The sequence below is a fragment of the Syzygium oleosum genome, unplaced genomic scaffold (assembly GCF_021117445.2).
Source record: "Syzygium oleosum isolate NSW1041296 unplaced genomic scaffold, Sole_v2.1 Sole_v2.22, whole genome shotgun sequence".
In the NCBI taxonomy this organism is placed as follows: domain Eukaryota; kingdom Viridiplantae; phylum Streptophyta; class Magnoliopsida; order Myrtales; family Myrtaceae; genus Syzygium; species Syzygium oleosum.
In genome coordinates, this window is record NW_026607506.1 from 2,181,411 (window position 1) to 2,204,387 (window position 22,977).

The 22,977-nt window shown below is 42.0% G+C and overlaps 3 protein-coding genes across 6 annotated transcripts; 1 reads left to right on the top strand and 2 right to left on the bottom strand.

The window, feature by feature from the left end:
* Positions 1 to 2,543: 2,543 nt before the first annotated feature.
* LOC115669825 (auxilin-like protein 1) lies at positions 2,544 to 9,056 on the top strand. The gene is made up of 8 exons (XM_030590958.2): positions 2,544 to 3,121; positions 4,105 to 7,258; positions 7,345 to 7,411; positions 7,659 to 7,756; positions 7,843 to 7,908; positions 8,018 to 8,107; positions 8,566 to 8,742; positions 8,910 to 9,056. Exons 1-8 carry the CDS (start codon positions 2,739 to 2,741, stop codon positions 8,946 to 8,948), a joined length of 4,074 nt encoding a protein of 1,357 aa, XP_030446818.2. The 5' UTR covers positions 2,544 to 2,738; the 3' UTR covers positions 8,949 to 9,056.
* Positions 9,057 to 10,691: 1,635 nt separating this feature from the next.
* On the bottom strand, positions 10,692 to 13,486 carry LOC115669867 (dihydroflavonol 4-reductase). The gene is made up of 6 exons (XM_030591015.2): positions 13,287 to 13,486; positions 12,966 to 13,135; positions 12,223 to 12,417; positions 11,945 to 12,104; positions 11,195 to 11,387; positions 10,692 to 11,111 (listed from the first exon to the last, which is right to left on the bottom strand). The coding sequence occupies exons 1-6, from the start codon at positions 13,402 to 13,404 to the stop codon at positions 10,931 to 10,933; spliced, it is 1,017 nt and encodes a 338-aa protein (XP_030446875.2). The 5' UTR covers positions 13,405 to 13,486; the 3' UTR covers positions 10,692 to 10,930.
* A 4,019-nt stretch (positions 13,487 to 17,505) lies between these two features.
* Positions 17,506 to 22,483, bottom strand: LOC115669865 (glucose-1-phosphate adenylyltransferase large subunit 1). Of its 4 annotated transcripts, XM_056321136.1 has the most exons (16): positions 22,372 to 22,440; positions 21,991 to 22,276; positions 21,487 to 21,713; positions 21,141 to 21,263; positions 20,876 to 21,049; positions 20,677 to 20,769; positions 20,505 to 20,588; positions 20,369 to 20,424; positions 20,078 to 20,171; positions 19,740 to 19,925; positions 19,511 to 19,591; positions 19,136 to 19,222; positions 18,956 to 19,060; positions 18,335 to 18,441; positions 18,158 to 18,218; positions 17,506 to 18,080 (listed from the first exon to the last, which is right to left on the bottom strand). In XM_056321136.1, the coding sequence occupies exons 3-16, from the start codon at positions 21,709 to 21,711 to the stop codon at positions 17,979 to 17,981; spliced, it is 1,578 nt and encodes a 525-aa protein (XP_056177111.1). In that variant the 5' UTR covers positions 21,712 to 21,713; positions 21,991 to 22,276; positions 22,372 to 22,440; the 3' UTR covers positions 17,506 to 17,978. The 4 variants fall into 4 exon arrangements, with proteins under 4 accessions (XP_056177111.1, XP_056177113.1, XP_030446869.1 ...); XM_056321138.1 differs by lacking the exon at positions 21,991 to 22,276 and having other exon boundaries at positions 22,372 to 22,483; XM_030591009.2 differs by lacking the exon at positions 22,372 to 22,440 and having other exon boundaries at positions 21,991 to 22,316.
* Positions 22,484 to 22,977: the final 494 nt, after the last annotated feature.

The window sequence follows — 22,977 nt, forward strand, 5'->3', positions numbered from 1 at the left end:
CCCTCTGTCAAAATTATATTAATGAGAACCGTTAAAAATTTGCCTACATGGATGTCACAAAGCAAACAATAGTTCCTTCTATTCAATATCTCTACGGGGAAAAGAATTGACACGATACCACCACGTAACTTAAGTGAGATAAAAATAATGTTATTTTTGTTGAAAATTTATCTAAACGTGGGTACAAATTTGGAATTTTTGTGCGTCGAAAGGTGCCGAAGGTCGTCGACCGTCATCATTATTTTCGAATTATCCAGCAAAAATAACTAAATAAATCAGGAGGGAGAAAGGGCATTTGCCTTTTACCTGCAATTGACACGACTTGCATAAGGACACTTCCGATTAAAAGAGGTTGGCTAACGTCTCGATTTCAAATTCCCCACGAAAGTAAAACCTCCATTTTTCACTTTGATTCTTATTAATTGGCGAATTGCTCTTTTACAAATCATTGCCAGCATCACCTCTTCGATATGTTTGTCTCCTAATCTCAACTTGATCATCTCTGATAAAATATTAAAATATTAAATCACGCTTTCATCTAATATCTTAAACTTATAAAACGATTTATGGTGGTCCATATCAGGGCATGAGGTCCCGATTTTTAATCTTTCCAGATCCCATTTGTCTTCCCAATTAAATATGTCTATGTTTAGTACAACGGAAAAAGATAAGATTAAGTGTGAGAGGGAATTATAGAATATTTAAATTGGAAAAACTACACATTCATCCAATATCTTAAACTTTTAGAACAATGGTTGCACAAAATCTCGCATGCTATCAGGAGATCATTTCATGTCCCATTTGCCTTCCCAATTAAATATATCCACGCACGAGAGGAAGCTATTGAATATTTAAATATTTAAACAAACACAAAAAGACATTCATCTAACAAAATTAAATTTGTAATTTGCCTTTCTTAGTTTTCGACTTGTTAAAGTGAGTCCTTCTTCTATTTCCACATTCTTGTGGAGATTGAAAACTACCCACCAGATCACAAATAAAGAAATATCAAGGAATGGATTCATAGATCCAATGCGTCGTAATTGAACTTACGATCAACAGAAATCGTGATTCCACAAAATCTGGCATGCTATCAGGAGATCATTTCATGCCTAATTTGCCTTCCCAATTAGATATGTCCATGCTTGAGGGGAAGCTATTGAATATTTAAATATTAAACAACACGTTCATCTAACAACGTAAACTTTCTTGTTTCTTCGGCCGAAGTGAGCCCTTTTTCTATTTCCACATTCTTTTGGAGATTGAAAACTACCCACCAGATCACAAATAAAGAAATATCAAGGAATGGATTCATAGATCCAATGCATCGTCATTGAACTTACGATCAACAGAAATCGTGATTCGACGAGCACCGCGGATCATTTCAAGACAGGCAATTGATCGGGCATTCGGTGTGTCCTAAACGGCGAAATCCGTTTTAGTCAAAAGAGAGGGATGGAAAAACCATGAATGATTGAGTATGGTGGTCCCAGAATCTACTGGCAAATGAAGCATCTCTCTCTCTCTCGTCGTCCATGTGAGAAACCACCCTCGTGGGAGATTTTATCAAATTTCCTAGAAAACCAACCGGCGTTTTCAATCTTGGTGTCTGTGAAGCGACATCGACCAAACACTCCATGCAATTCAAAAACTGTCTTAGGAGTTGACTAAAAGAGAATACAGCGAGGCAAAGAACACGAGACCGAAGACCATCGTGTTTTAGAATGCCCTCCGACATCCCTCACTTGCATGTTTGCCATAAAAAAAACGACTAAAGTTTTTTTAAAATTGTCACTCCATAACCTCCTAACTAACAATTTGAAAATTCATAATTCCCTTCGACATCCCTCATTTGCATGCTACATCCGTTTATTTTCTTTTCATTTGATCGCTTCCTAGTTGTCCTGAAAAAGCGAAAGGAAATTTCGTGTCCTGATTAGATGGTGTGGCAGCACGCGTGACCTAACGAGTCAATTACAATTTGAGCGATTCCAAAAACTAAGTGTCACGAGAGAGGTGACAAAGTGCTCAAAAAATATCTTTCCTCCAAGGTCGACTAGGATGACATGATTAGACCCGGTCGCCGGCGCCGGCTCGGTTAGGTCCCCACCCATTCGATCGGTCTCTCTCCCTCTCCATCCTTTCCTTGTCAGGCAATTCTACGTATATACGAGGGGTCGACATAGACCGGTACACAGGATCGTCCGCATTGATCAGGAATCTACGCAAAGGACAAACATATAATGTTTCTCCTAAACGAAATCTCTATATGCTAGGGCAAGTACTCTTTGCCCCTCTTTACTTTTCCCTAAAATCAAAAATCAAATGACGTGCCAACGACAACTTCCTCAAATTGCCAAGACGAGCCCTCCTCGATGATGGCAATTGGCTGTTGTAACGGGGGTCCCTCGGCGACAAACCGACGACCGAGTTGTTCCAAAAAATCGGCGATTTCCTCCGAAAGCCACGCGGCCAATCGATCCACGAGGCTGGTGACAGTTACACCGCACATGCTCCTGTTTTTCTCCTCATTTTCTCGCCATAGAATCCGCGAAACTCTCATTTTCTCGTCTCTCTCTATCTCTCTCTCTCTCTCTCTCTAGCTCTGCGCAGTGCACGGACAGAAGTGAGAGAGCAGAGGAGGAGGAGGAGACGAAGAGGAAGGAGACGAAGAAGTCCAGGCATCGTCATCGCATTGAGCCGCGCTCGCCGAGCCCTAGCGCCTCCGGGAGCTCGCCATGTCGACGGAGTACCAAGCTCCCGCCGCTCCGTTCGCGCGGAAGCTCGCGAGCGGGCGGAGCTTCGGCGGCACGAGCATCTACGACGGCGTCTTCGCCGCCGGCCCGGGCAAGTACGGGGCCGCCTCCGCCGCCGGCGCCGCCGCTCCCCGGGCGGAGAACTACGCCGAGATCTTCGGGGGCTCCAGGGACGCGCGCCGCTCGTCGATCCCCGTGCTCGACTTCCCCGGCCTCCACGAGAGGAAGGCCCCCGTGGATATCCGGAGCTCGAAGGTCGATTACGCCAAAATCTTCGGCGGTCGCGGCGATTTCGGGGATGCGGCGTCGTACGAGGAGCTGGTGGATAAGCGCGCCGAGAGGAGGAGCTTCGCTGACGACGCGAGGCGAGTTCGCATTCCTGTTTTCTTTTTGCTTGCTTGCTTGCTTTGCATGTGGTGGTGTTTCCGCTGAATGGGCGTTGAATGATGAGCACGTAGTGACTCCAGTTGCTGGGGTTGATGTTGTGTTGACTGGAATATGAGTGTGCTGCTGCGTTGTTGTGATCGACTTTGAATAGCCTCTGTTTGCTGTAATAGTGCGCAAGTTCTGTTTTTTTTTAATTTCCGTTAGCTTTATCCAGTACTAAGTATGGACTTTTAGTAAGTGAAAAAGCTGAAGAATGTGGTTTTGCTGGCTAAAGAGTGGCTGTGTTTGCACATTGCGACAGCTTTTCTTTAGTTAGTGGCAGATTTTAGAGTGGGCTATTTCGGACAGGGATGTGTTTGTTTCGTGGGTCGTCGTTTGAAATGGTATATGTGTGACAGAACCATTAGCTTTTGGATTTTTACGAAGTACGAGTGAAGGAGCAAGGACCGACCCATATCATCCAGTTTGTGAAACCGTGCAGATGTTCCAAGAGTTTTTGCAAGGTTTTAAGGTTATGAGGTATTGATTAAGCACAAGCAACCACCACATCAAGGTGCTTCTTTTGATCCCCTCCCCTTCAATTTGGGCACTCTGCCGTAGAGGAAGTTCGAATTCTAAAGGAGGAGAAGAAAGAACTCTGGAGATAATGTACTCTGGCAAAGGATATTTCTTTTTTTAGGGCTTAATTCAATGCTTGTCAAAGGCAGCTTAATTAGTCTTTCTTTGATAAGAATCTGTGGAGAGATTATGAGGTTTCTCATAAAGCGAGCTGTTGTATTTAAGAGAGACGATTTCATTATGTAAGAGTTGGACGCCGAGTACTTGAAATAGCTCACGATTCCATTTGCTCTTCCTTTATCATTCTTTGTGACCCAGTTCGCCCTTGACTGTATCTTTGTTTGCACTTGAGCTAAACTTGTGACCATGTGATCTGACTGGATTTGTGTTTCTACTTGTCTAGGACACAAGATAGCATGAGGTCCTCTTCAAAGTTGTCTGCCAGTAGTTTGAATGAGACTCAGGTGTCATCTCATGAAGCATCACACCATTCACGTGATAGGGAGAAGAAGTTCAATGTCTCTTATAGCAAAGTAAATTTGGAAACCAATGGCGAAACAAATAAGAGAGTGCACATTGCCCAGCTTGGAGATGTACCAGGATATGCCCATGTAATTGAAGAAACTGCTCCATTGGAACAGTCAAAAGGTAATAAGCCACAGTCTGTGGTTGAGAATGGTTATGCTAGTGGAGACGCTGGTGATGGAATGGGCAAAGCCAACAATTGCGAGAAAGCCATGTCAGGAGTCTCGGCTACTGGTTCTGACAAACCTTCTACTAAAGAAGGAATCTCCATTCAGAAATCTGATCGAAACAGATCCTTTTCAAACGATCTGTTATTTGACACATATGAATATGGGTTTAGAACAGAACCTTTTGGAGCTCAAACTCCTATTGGCGTGTCATCTAACTCGAAAAAATTCGGGGTTTCTCCAGGCAGTGCTTTCGAAGATGTTGCCGGTGTTTATTCGCCACCTGACTTTGATGAGAATGTGGATGTAAATTCAGTTGCAGCTGTCTCTGCAGCTGCGGTGAAAAAAGCAATTGAGAAGGCTCAAGCAAAAATTAAAGTTGCAAGGGAACTAATGGAAAGACAGAAGGAAGGTCTTCAAGGCCATGTAAACTTTAAGGAAAAGATCAGGGCCGAAGACAGGAGGGCACGCAAAATGGCTAAGCAAGCTAACAGATGCTGTGAGAAGGAACCTCAGGAAATATGTGAAACCGATACTTCAGCACAGTTGACTGCAAGGGCTAGAGGGGCAAATAATGTAAAACCAGGCTCTGTAAATGTAGAATCCGGTGATAAGGAGAACCTTTCCAGTTCAAAAGCATTCCCTGGAGGCATACTTCAGCAGGCAAACAAAGAAATTCGTGCAGATTTGAGGCTAGGAAAGGTAGGGGAAGAAGCAGAAAATTCTTATGAAGCTTCTGAAACAACGCAAAATGCATCAGTGCCAATAGAGCAGCAGAAGGAAGGGATTAGAGTGAATGATCTGATGCCGTCTTGTGATGAGAGTTCAAGTGAAACCCTGGCAAATATAGATTTTGAGAAGGCAGCAGAAGTTGGTTATTCACTGACAACCGTTGAAGAGGCTCTGGATCAGGAGAAAATTGATGAAAAACTGCTTGGAGTAAGAGGGGTACAAGAAGGTGACAAGCAAGAAGTCAAGGTCCAGTCTTCTCAAGGATTGAATCATCCAGAAGAGAGTGAAATTAAGGGAGAAGTGACACTGGAGCAAGAAGGCAATCTGTGGAAGTTCATGAAATTTTTTAATCCTTGGCAATATCAGGATAAACCAAAGGAATTGAACAAATCTGAGCTTGAGAAAATGCTTGAAGCTCAGGAGTTGGAGGAAAATAATTTACGGAGTCTTGGGGAGGAGTGTGATTGGGAAGGGAATGAGATGAAACAAATAGAAGCTCACAAGGGAGAACTGACTAATGCACATAATCATAAATGTGACGGTGAGATGAGCAATGGCACATTGGAAGAGATGAGTAGCCAAGAAGAAGATGAGGCACTGCAAGATTCTTGTGAGAGGTCGGTAGTTGAGAGAGAGCGAGAGGAGACTTGCAACCCTAAAGAAAATGATGATGAGCATGACAACTTTGGCATGGAATCAGATAGTGAAGAAAGGCTGGAGACACTCCATCAGCAGGAAAGATTGAAGGAGAGACCTAATGATTTGGTTGAATCCACGGAAGACAAAGGACTTGAAGAAGAAAATGAAGCGGGAGACATTCATGAGATTGCACGAGCAAACGTGAATGAAGAGATACACGAGGATACTAAGCAGATGAGTGCTGATGCTGGAGAGCAAGAAGCTTTAAATAGCATAGAGACTGATAGAATCGAGGAAATCATTGGAATGGGAGTGGAAGATGAAGTAGAAGAAAGTCATGAAACTCAGAATAGTGATGATAATGCAATTTGTACATGTGACAGGGAGGCATGTGAGGGGTTTACCGGGACTCAAGAAGGCGATGAACCCAATGAGTCCAATGAAAATATTGATGTACTAATGGATGAAAAGGAAAATGAAGGGGATGAAGAGATGGTGGAAACGAACTCTTCTGTTCGAGAGGAAGAAAATGACCGCAGCTCAGGAGCCTCTACAGATGATTATGACTTGGAGAAAAGATGTAAAGTTGAAACAAGTGATATGACCTGCTTCATGTTGAAAGCCAATGAAATCAATCAGGAGGTAGGTGAAGCCACCGCGACCCTTGAATTTAGGGAGAATTACGTGAACTTGAGCGATACAGGGATTAGTAGTGGAGGGAAACAAAATGAACAAGACATACCAGAATCCGGTACGATTCCAAATTCGGAAGTGCCTTTGCAAGGATTGGCTCCTGAATTGAATAACTACATTAATGATCTGAATGAGGCTGAAATTTCCATGAACTGGAAAGAAGAGACCGAATCCTCTAAATCTGAAGAAGTGAATAGTGATGTAGGATCTTCTGATGAAGGTGGAAGTTTTGATGATGAAATGACTCTGCAACCTGAGCAGATTAATGGTACCATCGAACGGAAAGAGAGAACTCAGGACGCACATCAAAGTATTGAAACTAGTCAAAGTACAGAAAAAATCGAGGAGAATCATTACACAACCCTGACAATGGACGAGAGGATATCTGAAGATTGTCAACAAAAGGAAATAGGGGTGGACAAAGAATTCCTTAAGAAAATAGATGAAGCAAAAGAGAGGGAAAGGGCACGCGAAAAGGAAAGATTAGCAGTCGAAAGAGCAATACGTGAAGCACGTGAAAGGGCTTATGCTGAGGCGCGGGAAAGGGCTGCTGTGGGAAAAGCAACCATTGAAGCCCGACAGCGAGTAATGGAACAAGCTCGGGAGAAGACAGGGAAGGCTTCTTCAGAAACAAATAGTAAATTAACTGAAAAGAATTCTATAGAGGCCAGACTTAAAGCTGAACGTGCTGCAGTAGAAAGAGCAACTGCAGAAGCACGGGAGCGTGCCCTTGAAAAGGCATTGGCTGAAAAGTTGTCTGGTGCTGGCAAAGATCGCAAACTTGGACAGAGATCATCACATGTAAGTATTTTCCATTTATGATGCTCTATTCTCTCCTTTGTGGGATATGATACATGGTGGAGGAGCTCATCTTACTATCATTGTAGGATCCACAACATAGAGGCTCATGCCCTTCTAGTGATTCAAGACATCCAAAGTCTTCAGATACTAATGGTATGTCTTAAAGAATTTCACTACCTTTGATGACACCCACTCACGTGCATCTGCGCGCATGCGGGTTACCGTATGTTGTAAAATATGTGGCCAAGCAAAGGAAATGGGCGAACCCTAGATGAAACTCCTAGTTGACATTTCACTAGAGGAAATGTATTCATGCTATTTCTTATGTTACCTTTCAAATAGAGATGAATCGTTCGAGTCCTGCTTAGTAACTCTTGGCACTTTCCCATGTCTCGTGAAGGTACTGGCTCGGGTGAGAAATCTGAAGGGACAAATAGCGAATCAGCTCAGAGGCGTAAAGCTAGATTGGATAGGTATCAAAGAACATCAGAACGTGCGGTATGGCTCCTGCTTTTCTTTATGCTTTTAACATAAATAGATTTTCTGACATGTGATGAGCTTAATATCGTGCTCTCTCCTCTCAGGCAAAGGCTCTTGCAGAGAAGAGCAAGCGTGATCTTCTTGCTCAGAGAGAGCAAGCAGAGAGAAATGTAAGTCTTTTCGACTTAGTTCGATAATTTTTCGGTCCTTTAGCCAAGAGGACAGAGATATTCTTGGTGAAAAAAAAATTTGTCTTATTTTCTTTGGCTTCTACGGCAGAGGTTAGCGGAATCTCTTGATGCTGATATTAAAAGGTGGTCAAGTGGGAAGCACGGAAACTTGCGTGCTCTGCTGTCAACGCTACAATATGTACGGGCTAATTTCTACTCTCTCTCTCTCTCTCTCTCTACACTTCATTTGATAGATAAACTTAATTGCCTAGCCTATTAAAAAATTTACTTGCTTAAATCGAAGGGTGTGCCTAGATACCCTCATTTGATGGCTTTGCTTTAGATCTGATATTACAGACCAGTGACTTCTCTTGAAAGTAAACTAGCAAAAAGAAAAAAATTCCCAACAGGGTATTGCCATGATTAAATAGCGCAACTTTGACTTTTAGCCCTCAAGAGGTTCCACCCTATTTATGCCAGTACTCAAGATCCCTCTTTACAGCATTTTTCTTTACTATCCCTGAGAAGCCACTTGTGAATTCACCTCTTATGCACTATGCACCTTTTGCTTCTTAGCCAGAAACAGATGGAGATGTTCAGTTTACAGTTCGGTTAATACAGCCACGCATCTCAATGATCTTTTGTCCTCAATTGTAGATATTAGGGCCTGATAGCGGTTGGCAGCCTGTTCCGTTGACGGAAATTGTAACTACGGCTGCTGTAAAGAAAGCATACCGGAAAGCCACCCTTTGTGTCCATCCAGACAAACTGCAGCAACGAGGTGCTAGCTTGCAGCAGAAGTACATTTGCGAAAAAGTTTTCGATCTCTTAAAGGTCTGTTGCCGTTACAATCTTGAGCTTTCATCACTTCCATCACAATAGTCGAGATAAACTCTCATCTTTCATCGCGACAACTTAGCAACTTAACGTAAAAGCAAAATCTGGTTTTAGTTTTACACTTTGTGACGAGGATATTTTCATTGTCGATTATGTTATTCCAGGAAGCGTGGAACAAGTTCAGCAGTGCCGAAGAAAGATGAGATCTGTTTGAACCCCAAAAATGCTCTTCCTTGTTTTTTTTTCTCTTGTGAGCAAACTAACCTGTAATTTATGCTCTGAAATAATATGGGTAGAAAATTTCTGAGCCATTCTTTTCGAATGTCTGGCTGTTTCTAAAGATTGAGGTGATGAACATTAAGTCTTTATCGTCACTAGTCCTAATTTTAAAAGTCAAAATTGACATTGAAATGTTGCAGTTGAAAATGTACAGCCACTTCAACATGACTCTACACATCATATATGGAGCTAAGGATTAATTTGATGGAATATTTCTCGTTACTGACATTGGCATGGACACATCCTCAAATACAAATCAATATAAACATGTCAGCAAAATATATATCTATTGATATATATGATAAAATAGTGAGTTGATTACATAACAGAATTCTAAAATTTACCAAAAGAACATATACATCACTAAACTCAAGTACTAAACCCGACAAATTTCATCTCGGACATATATACAACTATTTAAACTCTACCAAAAAAATCTCTAAATATAAAAAATTTCCTGTCAATAGTGTTTTCGTCCTACTTACCTCTAGCTAAAGAACTTGAAAATGATTTGAGACGAATGAAGTGAGCAATCATTGCTCGGTAAATAAAACATGTCTCTTTTAAGTAGATTGAACATTTACTATACATATTTATAAAACAATACCATAAACTCATTTACCCAAATTCAGTATATTATATACGTACAATACCAAAATTGAGTTATATCATTTAAACAAACTTCTCTACATATCATAAATACTCATTCAATCAATAATATCAAATCAAAGATTAATGATCCATCCCATTGATCAATGTGATGCTTAATATCCAACTATGACAAAAGCTACCGAGATCTTCCTTGGCTAGGATTCCACCTATACCAGCCGGTGGCTCGGCCCATAAGGATATCCTAAAAGCAGTATACATTCTCACAACCTCTCAATGAATTCTAAACATAATGGCAATGACAATAAAATCATTAACTCATCCCCTAATAACCCACAAAATCAGATCCACAATTCATTTCATAAATCAGGTTCACTAACCAAAACATACAACCTTTCACAATTCAATTCATCAAGCATAATACATTTCATAAATCAAATTCATGAATCAACGCATATAATCTTTCGCAATTCTATTCATAAAATATTCCTCAAACCATTCACAAAACAATAAACTCCAACTATTAGAAGATACTTTCCCATTTCAAATAAGTAATACATGTCCTATCTGACTTTATGTAATAAATATGCTCTAAACACCGCTTTTATCTTTTTAACAAAATCATATCGTGCAATGCTTTTCATTACTCATAATATATCTAATTCATATTAATTCCACGACATGAGTTTACAAAATGAGATAAGCATTACTCACGACTAACCAAAAGTCAAGACGTAGCTTGGAAAGTTTCAAAATCTGAGTGCTCCGAAACGTTGTTAATCCGATTTGTCGAGACCTTCGGAACGTGCGTGAACCAAAACCCCATCGTTCTTTTTCGGTTTCTTTCTTTTTCCTTACTTATTTTCCAAATTCGGCTAAATTAGTCAACCGGTTCATGGCCTAAGCAAGCATAAAGTTCCATGTGGCCTCCTGCATTTCTTCCTTTCATGCAGAACAACGTAAAGCTTATTCAACAATTAAAGTCTATTTCATTTCTGAACGTACAACGGCTCGCTAAGAATTTCTGCTGTCACGGTTCCCATGAAGAAAAAGAACTATGGGCAAATCCAATCAAACAGGCCTTCATTCGTTATCACCGTGTTCTTGAAATCAGCAGCACAAGGTGCATTCTCTCCTCAGTATAACTCTTTGAATTTATGACAATTGAGTGAATGGCATGTGGAAATTAAAAGTAGGGATAAAGATCCAATTCATTATATCGATTACGCATAACACGAGAACAGCGACGGAGAAAAAAGACGATTGTGGCGGCTGGGGGCGCAGACAGGGTTGCGTCTCAGCACGTGCCGTTCGCGTGCTTCTTCTCGTGCGCGAGAGGAAGCAGCCCTTTCTCTCTGCATGTCTCCACAGCTCCCACGAATATGTCCTCTAAGGTGTACTTGTACTTGAACCCCAAGTCCAACAGCTTCTTGGTGGAGAAAGAAACGTGCTGCATCCCCTCATCCACTCCCTCGAACCTGCAAAACCATTTACCATTATCATTATCCGATGCCCAATGCCCTAGCCGGGACTAGTCCTATTCCCAGATGCGATTACGTACTCCGTGGGGATATCGTATTCCGGGTACTTCTTCCTGAGCAAATTCGCGATGTCGAGGATCGTGGCGTCGTGGGAGGAGCAGATGTACCGTCCCTTGGCTTCCGGGTGCTCGAATAGGAAGATGTGGGATTCGCAGAGATCGTCGGTGTGGACAAAGTGACCTTGCTTCATGATGGAGTAATGAGCTTCATTTCCTGGGTCACGAGTGAAACATTGTTGCAAAATGATCACAAAGGAAGAATGCGTCTGGCGTACAATGCCATGATGATGTTTCACACCGTGAAAGCTACATGGGTTTGAGGTAAATCTTGGGCTGTTACCCCATAAAAGGTCTATTCTCACTTAGGCTGGGCTTGGCTCAAAAGTAAGACCAGATTTCAATCCGACAGCTTAAGGCTCCGCTTGTTTCGCAGAAAATGAATGATTTGGATAATATTTTCCTAAAAATAATCGCTTGTATCGCTCAAAATAATTAGTCAATGAAAGACGTTTTCATTATCGGCAACAATTTATATCTAAATATTTTCGTGGACACTGAAAGTCGGGCATTTCATGAAATTTCGCGAAAGTCTTTCTTTCACCTGACCTCATAGAGTTGGAATTTGTAACCTGATATCTTCCATTTTGTCTCATGAATTTACAAATTTTGTGTCCCATCAGTGTTTGCATAAGTCTTTGAGTTTTGATGTGGGAGTTCTGATTACTACTCAACTCCCAATGATCAAATTGAAAGGAAAAGAAGGGACCTTACTCGTGATTGGCGATAGGCCAGTGATCAGACTAGGTGGCATCGAAGGCATGATGAAGGGGCCCACAACAAGACTTGGGATGATGCTGATCAGGTCCATGTTGTTCTCTTCCGCAAATTTCCAAGCTGCTTTCTCTGCCAACGTCTTCGATACAAAATACATCTGCGGGACCAGCACGAAACAACCCTCATGAGCCCTAATCAACTTAGGAAAACGATGATAACAGGGAAGAGATCGGCAATCGGAAGGGGAAAGAACGGGACGGCGCGGGTTTACCGACCCATCCGGTCATCTTCTTGGCGAGCACGAAGTCCATGTCGCTCCAGTCGTCGTCGTAGTAGACGGGCTTCCGGTGTTCCTGGACGTCGAGGGTCCCGGCCGAGGAGGTGAACACGAGCCGCCGGACGGTCTTCGCCTTGGCGCATGCTCTCATGATGCTCAGAACTCCCTCCACCGTCGGTTTTATCACCTCATTCTGGGGGGAAAGGAGAGAAATTAGGAAAGTCCCAAGCACAGCTCAGTTCTTTGATCACTTGGGTAGATCTTTTCCGTGTTAAGACTTTTACAATTCGGATTGGCCCCCCTTTCACTAGATTCCATATTAAATTGAATGTTGAAAATATGCGAAGGAAAAGTAAAGAAGACACTTCGAACACAAGCTGATTGGATGCACATCTTTCTGTTTATTTCCTAAATTCAATTGCATTGCATCATCTGACATTCATGTAAGACAAGTCTATACGAATGAGACTTGCTTGACGAGAACTGCGTATAATACATTTAAAATCCACGATGAACACAAAGCAAGCAAGCAAACAAGACAATCACTCTTCCTATTCTTGCCATTTTGACCCCTCCTTCCTCTACCCTAACTTGCCCGCGGGCGGCTACGGCTCGCAAGCTCCGGCCACCGGGGAAAAAAACCGAAACCGAAGGGAAAAAGCAGGGGAACGGAAGCTCGAGCACGCGCGCGCATGCGTTTGTAAGATCGAATATCCGAGAAGTAGGAGCGAAATTACGAACCTCAGGATCCTTGGACTCGAAATCCATGGGCGTGGCCACATGGAACACGCCGGTGCAGCCATGGATGGGCTCGTCGAAGCTCCCCGTGTCGGCGAGGTCGGCCTTCCACAGCGTCAAGTGCGTTTTGGCCTGGGGCAGGTCCAGCAGGTGCTTCACCTTCTTCATGTTATCTGTGTCAACAACACCACCAAAGGCACCCGAAAGTCAACATCATCGAACACGCAGTAGAAAACAGAACACCCTTCACCCCTCCATTGAAAAAACATCATCGGCCCGTGCTAAATTCGGCAACACTCAAAACTATCGGTCGAAGATACTCACTGGGGTCGCGGACGGTGGCACGGACGGTGTAGCCGCGCTCGAGCAGCCTCATGACGAGCCACGAGCCGATGAACCCGGAGGCGCCGGTGACGCACACGACTTGGGATTCCGGTCTCATAGTTAGTCTGCTGATCCTCCTCCTCCTCCTACTTTAATTGAAGGTGAAATTGGTTTTTCTTTGTGTTGTCTTCTTTCTGATTTTGCTAGGTGATAATTTTCAGCTGATATATAAAGCATCCTGGACTAAAATTAAAGCGGGCCCAGTGAAGTGAACTGATGACCTACCGCTCAAACACCCTCCCCCCCCCCCGCCCTCGCGTGACCACCCGACGGTTTTGTCACGTGCGTGGTAGTTGGCAGCTCGGACCCCACCCACTTCCTAAACCCCGCAAGTTCCCTTTTGGGACAATCTAACGTTGGACCGCCACGTCAGCGAAACAACGCTTTTTGCAGATCGTGGTACTGGAATTCAGTTCGGAATTTAGTTCGACGGAATCGGCGAACTGAATGTCCGGATGGGTTTCGGGGGAGCGAAGATTAACCGATGCGGATCCGCTACGTTGTTGTTCGGATCGATTTCGTGAATCAATCTTTACCGACACTAGCCTGACAGACTTTGGTTATCGAGTTTAGAGATGTCTTGCGGAAGAACATATGGACGAGGCGGGGCCATATAGATGGAGGGTATGCATGGACATATCAAGTCTCGTGTAATTTTAGTTGGATCTGGCTAAAGAGTGTTGTATAGAGCAGACTAAACAGCCAACGAAAATTTACCATTCGTGACGTGCAGGATTTTACCGTCCTTGAGGCCCCTTGATCTGAATCCATAAAGGCTTTCAAGAGAAGAATCCATGCACGTACAAAGATATGGAGCACATTGATCAGTAGATCAGGCACCAGTGGAAAAAGGGATCGTGGTCTCGGGCTCTGCTAATATTATCGGGATTGGACACTCGTTAACCAACTGATTAAGAAAATTTTACCGTTTTCAATACGCCGATTGTCCTCGTGTTATGCACGATGGATGCCTTAAAAGCTTAGCATACTTGACAGAATGCTCTTGGAACGGTCGTTAGCGACACCCACATTTCTAAGTTTCGTTCACTTTTGATCCGATGAACTTAAGAATAGCCCCACTAATTTGGGACCCCAATAAGGGATGGTCCACGGGAATCTCCATGGCTAAAACGCTTCAAAGGAAAAAAAAAAGGGAGGAAAGCCCTTAAAAAATAGAAATAATTTTCAATTTTTTTTTTTGTCGTTTCTAAGTGTCGGGTTTATAGATTTCTCACAGTGCAAGAGATTTACTATAATATAGTATCTCAATAATCCCCATCGGGTACGGTATTTGTCCCTCACTTTCACACCCTTAACACGAAATAGTTCAGACCCATACAAGGGCGCCCCCGAAAGTAAAGAACGAACCTCGTGATCTGAATGTAGGCCTCGAGCAACGGGCGAGGCAGCAATTATGAATATTAGAGCGCATAAAGAAAACTAACTCTCACAAAACTATAGGTAGCTAATACTGAAGGCAAAAAAACCCTAACGACCCCCTTCAAAATTAGAAAGGTTTTCACACAACCAGCAGCCTGAGCTCCCCATCCTCAAGTGGAGCTCCTGAAGAAATATGGTGCTTAGGGTTACAGTTCCCAATGCAATAAGAGGTGGGACAAACAATACAAATTCTTTCTTTGCAGAACCTAACAGCCAGCACCACTCAAGACCAGAAAATCTTCACCAGCCGGCCTAAGTTTCAAACCTTCTCATCAAATCAAAGAACTCTTCTCTCTCTCTCTCTCTCTCTCTCTCTGTGTCTCTCTCTATTGGGGTTGGATTTGGAGCAAAACGTGCCTACCAAATTTGGGGTTTGGTCTCGACTCTTTTTGGGGTGTCTGGTCTTCTTGGGTTATGGAAATGGTTAGGTTTCTTCAAGGACATCACGCGATGGGCCCAGACAAAGATCACCTACCCTCTCGTTCCCCTCATCCCCACCTTGATAATCCAAGAAAATCCCTATTGCTGTTCGTGCCCGCACTTCACGTTGACTGATCGACAGAAGAGAGCTCTTATAGCAAATGTCCTCGGAGGTTATGAAAAGACATTTCTACGTGAGTTTTCGCGAAATCACTCTGTATAACGATTTCGGTACTTAGGGATCTGTTTGTGTGCTTCGGTATATTCTTGGATGCAAATTGGAAGTTGGACGGGAAAAGTACCAAAAAAGTACTCATCTTACTGAATTGGTACCAAATCAGTTGTAAACCTTTCAATTGAACCAATATACTGCTCAATATTTTCACATTTGTACCAATTGAAAGGTTTTATGACTAAATTGGTTCAATTGATAGATTCAGGACCGAATTTGTACTAATACAATAGATTTATGATTTTTTTGGTACTTTTCCCAAAATTGGACAATTGTAATCTAAAGTCTTCCTTATTTGGTAGGGGTAGGTGGAACGTCGCGAGATTGAATATCCATCGCTAAATCAATACGGGATCTCTAATTTTCGTATAGAGATATTTACTGTACCCATTTGTATCTTCAACAAGCAAGGGTTGGCATCGCCGGGCCGAGCCTAAGTGAGGGCAATGCCGGCGAGGTACCCCTCGCCAAATCTAGCAGGTCGACCCTAGCCCAGGCCAGGACGACCTCGCCAGGCATCACCAGATCTAGTTATTATTCGTATAATGCCTGTTCTTCAAGACATCACGCGATGGCGCTCAGATCACCTAACCCATCATCCCCCACCTGGTAATCCAAGAAAATTCTTATTGCTATTCAAGTCCTATTGCGGAAGGGACTAGTAGTTAGTTTATAAGTATGAGGAAAAATTCACCCATTAAGCTAGCTTTTAAGGTGAGAGACAGACGAGCAAGACCGTCCAACATTGGTATCATAGCTGAAATTACTAATAAGTCTGGACCCAACAGTTACACACCCCCACACTATTGATTCTAGAAATTGGACGCTTGTAGTGTACTCTAAACTTCAGAGTCTTCCTCATTAAATATGGGCAGTCTATTCTAAACTTAAAAGTCTTCCTCATTAAATATGGGCAGGTGGAATTTGGCCTCTAAAGACCAGAGGCCCACGTGGTCAACGATATCAATCGTCAACTGGGAGCGTGACACCTTCCTGTGCTAAGCGAGTTCACCAAACTAGAAAATCTCCCAGCCACCCTGACTAGCAGCTTTCACAGATAGCTAAGACATCTCCATGTCTCGAACTCGGGACATTTAGTTTGTCCAATCTGCTTAGGCTTAAGCTGCAAAAAAATGATTAGATTGGCAGTGACTGAGAAGATTCAATGGAGGGTATTTTGTAGGCGGAGACCTAGGAGCAACAAGGGTGCCCTGGAAATCTCTACGGTTCATCAATCTCTTGTTTCTCTGTATTTTTGTAAAAGTCGGGCCTGATTCCCTAAAAAAACCCCCCAACTTTAGGTCAAGTCCCAAATCTGCCCCGAATTTTGTTTTGTCTCGGAAAAAACCCCAAACTTTAGATCCGGCTCCAAATCTGCCCCGAATTTTGTTTTGTGTAAAAAAATCACCAAAATTCAATTTATTTTCAAAAATATATCCCCGTGATCCGGGCCCAACTCGACGTGGCACTTCCACGTCGATAACAAATCCACGTCAACAAAGTAATGTGGCCTTTTTTTAGACAAAGAAAAGTTTGGAGCAAATTTGGACTGAACCTAAAAATTAGGTTTTTTTTTTAGATTAAAAAAAGTTTCTGGGGTAGATTTGTTATCATCCCTAACTTTCATATCCTAGAATGGTTTTATTTTGGAGAATTTCAACAATTTTTATTGGATTGGATTTGTTATCGAAGTAAAAATGCAACGTCGGTCTGTACCTATCGCCCCATTACTTTGCTAATTTGGATTTTTTATCAACGTAGAAGTGCCACGTTAAGTTGAGACTGGATCACGGGCTATATTTTTGAAAATAAATTGAAATTTACTGATTTTTTTACACAAAACAAAATCTGGGCAGATTTGAGACTGAACTTAAAGTTTGAGATTTTTTCTAAGAAAAAAAAAAGTTCGGGGCAGATTTGGGACTAAACCTAAAATTTGAGGTTTTTTCTAAGACAGAAAAAAGTTCATGACAGATTAAAGACTTGATCAAAAGTTGGGGGGTTTTTAGGAAATTCACCCGTAAAAGTTGTGATTTCCGCCGACAACAAAAGGTGGAACAAAGAGACTGAAATGAACAGCAAAACCAATTAATAAAGAATGGGACAGGGAACTGTCGTTTTATCTTGCCAAATCTGCTAATTTCGTCAGCTTAAATGGTGCGACGATCACCAGAATAGAAGGCCATGAGAAACGATAAGGACTAGGGGAGAGGGAGCTGCATTCATGCCGAGTGTTATAATAGTCTCATTTTCATGTGGTCCAAAGTCTCTCTACATATAATATGTACATCCCAGTACACCCCATGCAACATCTTCTCTTGTTCAGAATATGCATCTTAGTAGCTACTCATGTTATATGCATCTCAACTGCTTAGTTACATAACTGACAACTACTTCGCAACCCAGTAGCGCAGGATCTAGTTTCTCTGGGCACGGAAAAGCCGCAAAAGCAGCAAAGTTGTGTACAGATTTAGCCAGCTTTGTTCTGAATCACAAGTGCTATGACGTCTGAGACTCCGCCGGACTTCTTTGTTTTCTTCTCAAACGACGGTTCCATCTTTGATTGTCGCGTTTTTCAGTATGACTGTTATCCCCAACCTGATGTAGAATCCTTCTTCCGGTCTATCTGCTTCTTGAACGCCCTGTAAATGGAAGGATCACATATTTTCATAAATCCAGATGGAATTGAAGTATCAAAATTGCAAAGGGTGATACTTGCATCGGTGTTGTGAATAACCACATTTTTTCCTATCCGGGCATTCTTGTCAATTATGCAGTTGCTTGAAAAAGGAGAAGAAAGGGAAATTGTCAGTGAAAGGATTAAGAAGTATTCTATGAACAAGCTGTCGACTCAAAACTTCCTGTAGACACGCCTATTCAAATAATGAAACATTACCTGATTTTAGTATTTTGTCCGACCCCAATAGGAACCTTCCCTTGTGCCAGAAGAGATGCGATTTCAGCTTCAGTCTGATAGTAATCTGCACCCATCATCATGGTATCCTGCGAATTCAAACGTATCTCAAAAACCAGCACCCACCATGTATGTTGCCATTGCTACAGAAATTGGCACATGAACTTACCCGAGTGTTATGAACTTATAGCAAATTTGGAATGTCTATACTGATGACTTGCTTATTGCATTACATTGACAAAGGAAATTAGTGTCCATAAAAAATGACACATAAAACGACCATCAAGTAATCGAAGGACTCGCAGTGAAAGCATCCTGACTTGGTTCAAGTCAACTATACAACCAATGGATGAAGATACAGCAATTCAAAAATATCATACTGGACATCAGAGTTATATGAACAAATTGAATGGCACCATTTGCCCCTGTTAAATATGGCCCACCACCTCAAAATGTTCTGTTGGGATCTATTAACCCAAAAAGTTGAAAGCTGAAAATGTCAACATTCCAACAGAATCATCCAAGAATCTGAAAACTAATTTTCTCAAGCAATCCCCATTATGATCTTCAAAAGGTCGAAGAATGCATATGAAAGCAGCTCACCTTAAACTCAACACCATAGTCTAGACGCGAGCGCACGCCGACAATGGAGTGTTCAATGCTACATTCTTGCAAGAAGCAACCGTGAGAGATTATTGCATCTACAATCTGCAGAAACAGTTCAAATAAGAGACAGATGTAGATCAAGACAACAACAGAGACTTATCGTGTTGACAAGCTTACCCTGCATTTATCAACTTTACTGGGGGGTAAGAATCTTGGAGAAGTGTAGAAAGGAGTTTGCGGATCATAAAATTCGAACTTCGGAGGCTGCATTACAGGAAATTAACCAGCTATTAGAAAAGCCACTGTCTCCTTAAAGGACAAAAGGTATCACTTTACGACCGCTAAAGTTTGAAACTTGAAACTTCTATGATGTTTATGAGAACTTGATTGAGATAAAGCCCCAGATTGACATAGAAATTGTAGCCAAGAAGATCCAAAGTGATTAAAGAGCATAAAAGGTGATTATTGAATTAGCTAGATGACACTGACATTGGCAACTTTGAGTTATCGGCCAGAAGAATAATAATTACAGACGCAATACCACGCACACACCTGCTCTGTTAGGGCCAAGTTAGCATCAAAGAATGACTTGATTGTTCCAATGTCCTCCCAGTAGTCATTAAACAGATATGCCTGACAAATCAAACCATCCAGATAAGTCAGCAGTTCTGTTAAGGTAGCTTACAAGTACAAATTACATATAAATACACATCTCCAAGGAGAGAGAGAGAGAGAGAGAGAGAGACCGCAGCTTAGTCTATGTTAAAGAAAAGGTCCTGACCTGGACATTATGCTCTGTAACAGCTGTCGGAATTATTTCAGAGCCAAAATCATTGCATGAGGGGTAGCTCCATCTCAGAAGCTTTAGTAACACATCGGTTTTAAATACATAGACACCCATTGAGGCAATGTATGGCAAGTTCACTGCATCTTGCTTTGATAGCCCAAGAAGAGTAGTGTCGACTTGCTGTGGGCAGACGTTTGTGCAGGAGACAAGAACCCAAATAAGAATAGTAACTGGTTGATGCATTACATGATGTGCAGAGATGATGTCTGCTAAGGAAACAGTCAAAGCAGTCACGTCAAATGATAGGAAGATGTTTATTGCATTAATGATACCATTGCTTTCAGCTCCTTGCCCTTTGGTTTTTCGGCAAATTGGATGATCCGTCCAGTTCTGTCAATCTTCATCAGTCCACAATCCGATGCACGACTGCAGCAACAAAAACCAGAAAGGGTTAGTTGCAAAACTCATAAGTAGCACTAAATTTAGTACAACTGAAAACAGATGTAAGAAACAATATAATCAAGAAAATTTGCTTGTCCCAAAAATAATTGGAATGTCAAGGAGAACTGAGCTTAACATGCTCTTAAATCTTCGAAGGCAATATATGTAACCACAAGAAGTACCTGTCATCCATCGGGACACATGAAACTGTGATATCGGCATTTGTATCAATATGCTTCTGCAATCAAGCAACAACAGGTCCGTTGAAACTTACAAACACATAAGATAAAGGACCGTATGATGAAATCTTTGAAGTACCTGCACAAAATCCATGTAATTCATCCGGTACAGGTGGTCACCGGACAATATCAAGATATGCTCCACATTCTTGTTCTTGGCATCCTGCGGAAATAATTTGAAACCAACATTCAACTTCAAGAGGAACTTTAAAAAAAATGCACAGGTAATTGCCAAAACCCTAAGCATTCACCTCAAAGACCCATATGAATTGCCTAACAGCATCAGCAGTTCCCTGGAACCACCTCTTTCCAGCATCACCCGGAGTTTGAGTTGCCGCGAGGACCTGTTTCCGTCACCAATTTTTTTTCATATTAAATTAGATCTCTTCTTAAGTTAAGTCATCAGGAATCCAGGATAAATGAATAATAAAATCGGAGAAAGGTTTATACCTCCACAAATCCATCACCAAAACTGACGCCATTATCAAAGTTGTACGTCCGGGAAAGGTGGCGATTGAGGGAAAAGGAATTAAACTGTGTTAAGATGAATATTTTTCTGATACCACTGTTAATGCAATTGCTCATTGGGATATCAATCAACCGGTAGCATCCTCCTATAGGAACCTGCAGATTTAACAAAATAACATAATTGATTATATAATGGAGGGAGTGCTATGCGGTTAAACAACGGGCATATATAGGAATAATCACTTACTGCTGGCTTGGCCCTTCTGCTAGTAAGCGGAAACAGTCGAGTTCCAGCACCTCCTCCCAGTACAATTGAAGCAACACTCTTCGGATCTGCTCTTGGAGTTTCCAACACTGGAGCTTGAAAAGTCTGAAATCATAGTTCAAGGAAAGTAACAAGGAACCCACATGAGGAAATTTTTTGGGATCAAAAGTAAATCTCAGATAAGAGGACAGAGAGGAGAGCATCATCAACTAAAGAACTGCCCGTTTTTACACTCCCCATTCGTTGAAACATCAAGACTGAAAAGTAAAACTAAACGGAGCCATAAAAAAGACAAGGGAGAGGCTGAGAAATGCAACATCCATCATACCATGTTCTCTTTGTCAATGTCTGAAGTAAGAACGGAGTAAGCAATCCCAGGTTTGACGCGTCCGATCCTTGTTTCACTTCTCAAGCTCTTACATAACTGAGCTCCAAACTGCTTATTAATAGGACCAACCCTTAAGTTTTCACCCCAGAACACACTACGATCGATAATGCCTCCTCCTGGCACGGGTCGTGCACTGACCTTCAAGCTCGCAAAGCAAGAATCCATCTCTGCAAAACAAACCCAGAGACGAAGAAGCCAGAACCAGATAAGTTTCGAGCTCAAGATTCAAATGGGTATCCCAAATTTCGAACGAGCCGAAGAACCTACTAGATAAAGATCTCAACTTGTCACCAATCAGAACGATCCGAGAGGAACCCAAAAAAGAGGCAAGAAGCAAGAACACTTCCCAGAAAGACTTCAGAAAGAAAAGCAACAAAAGAATAGAACTTTGGCTACAAAAACATGTCAGAAGGTGCTGTGCATAAAGAAAGACGGATCACCGACCCGGACGATCTCTGCTCCGAAAATGCGGATCGAAAAGTCCCCGACGAAGGTGGCGCAAACTCCAGTCCACCAAGATTTCAGGAAGGAGCGAGAGCGAGAGGCAGAAAGTGAGGAACGTGATCAAAGCGAGGACGCTTTAGACAAATGCTCAAGAGGCATGTGAAGCCGGTGCGAAAGCGTAAGAGCTGTCACTGGTTTTAGCGGCTGCAATGGCCGCTTCACGAGCGTGTTCTCGCCGCGAGCCATCAAGAAACTTCTAACTACGAGCCGCGATCAGGGATTTGTTCTTGATACCAAAACTCGAGATAATCAAAACAGTGTTAAAGTAGAAAAATCACATCTTCGCTTTGATAGTTCAAAAAAGTTTAAAGCGCGACTCACCATACAATTAGTCTGGAAAAAACCATGAAGAAGATGCGGGTGACGCAATCATGAAACTTTCTACAGATGAAAAGGCACGATTGTGAACATAAATGTGGCGGCAGAAAAGTAAAGCAGAGTTGAAAAGAAGTGGGACTTTGTTTAGTCTAGGCCCATCAATTATAACTTTACATATGAAACTATACACTCATTTGAATATGATGATTAAACTCTTTTAGATCATTCTGCACTTACTTTATAAAAATTTTGCATGATATCAAAATGGGGAGTCACAAAAATGTATGAGTGCCATGAAAAGATGTTTACATTGTACAATTTTTGTGGACTTTCCAAGTTTTGTATCCAACCCCCCATAGAACAAAAATGTTTGTCTTCCTCCTATCCTTTCTTTTTTATTTTGTGTTGAAAACCATCGAACGTATCGTGTGTATGCCCTTTTTGGTACTTCACAAGTCCAAATCCTTGTTGATTTATCGAGTTAAAAAAAAAAAAAAGTAGATCAAGGAGATAATAGTTTCACACCCCTAATTTCCGAATATACTAAAAAGATCGATACATTTATTTTTCATTCGATATGCTTTCAAGTTCCGAACTTCCAACTCGAAA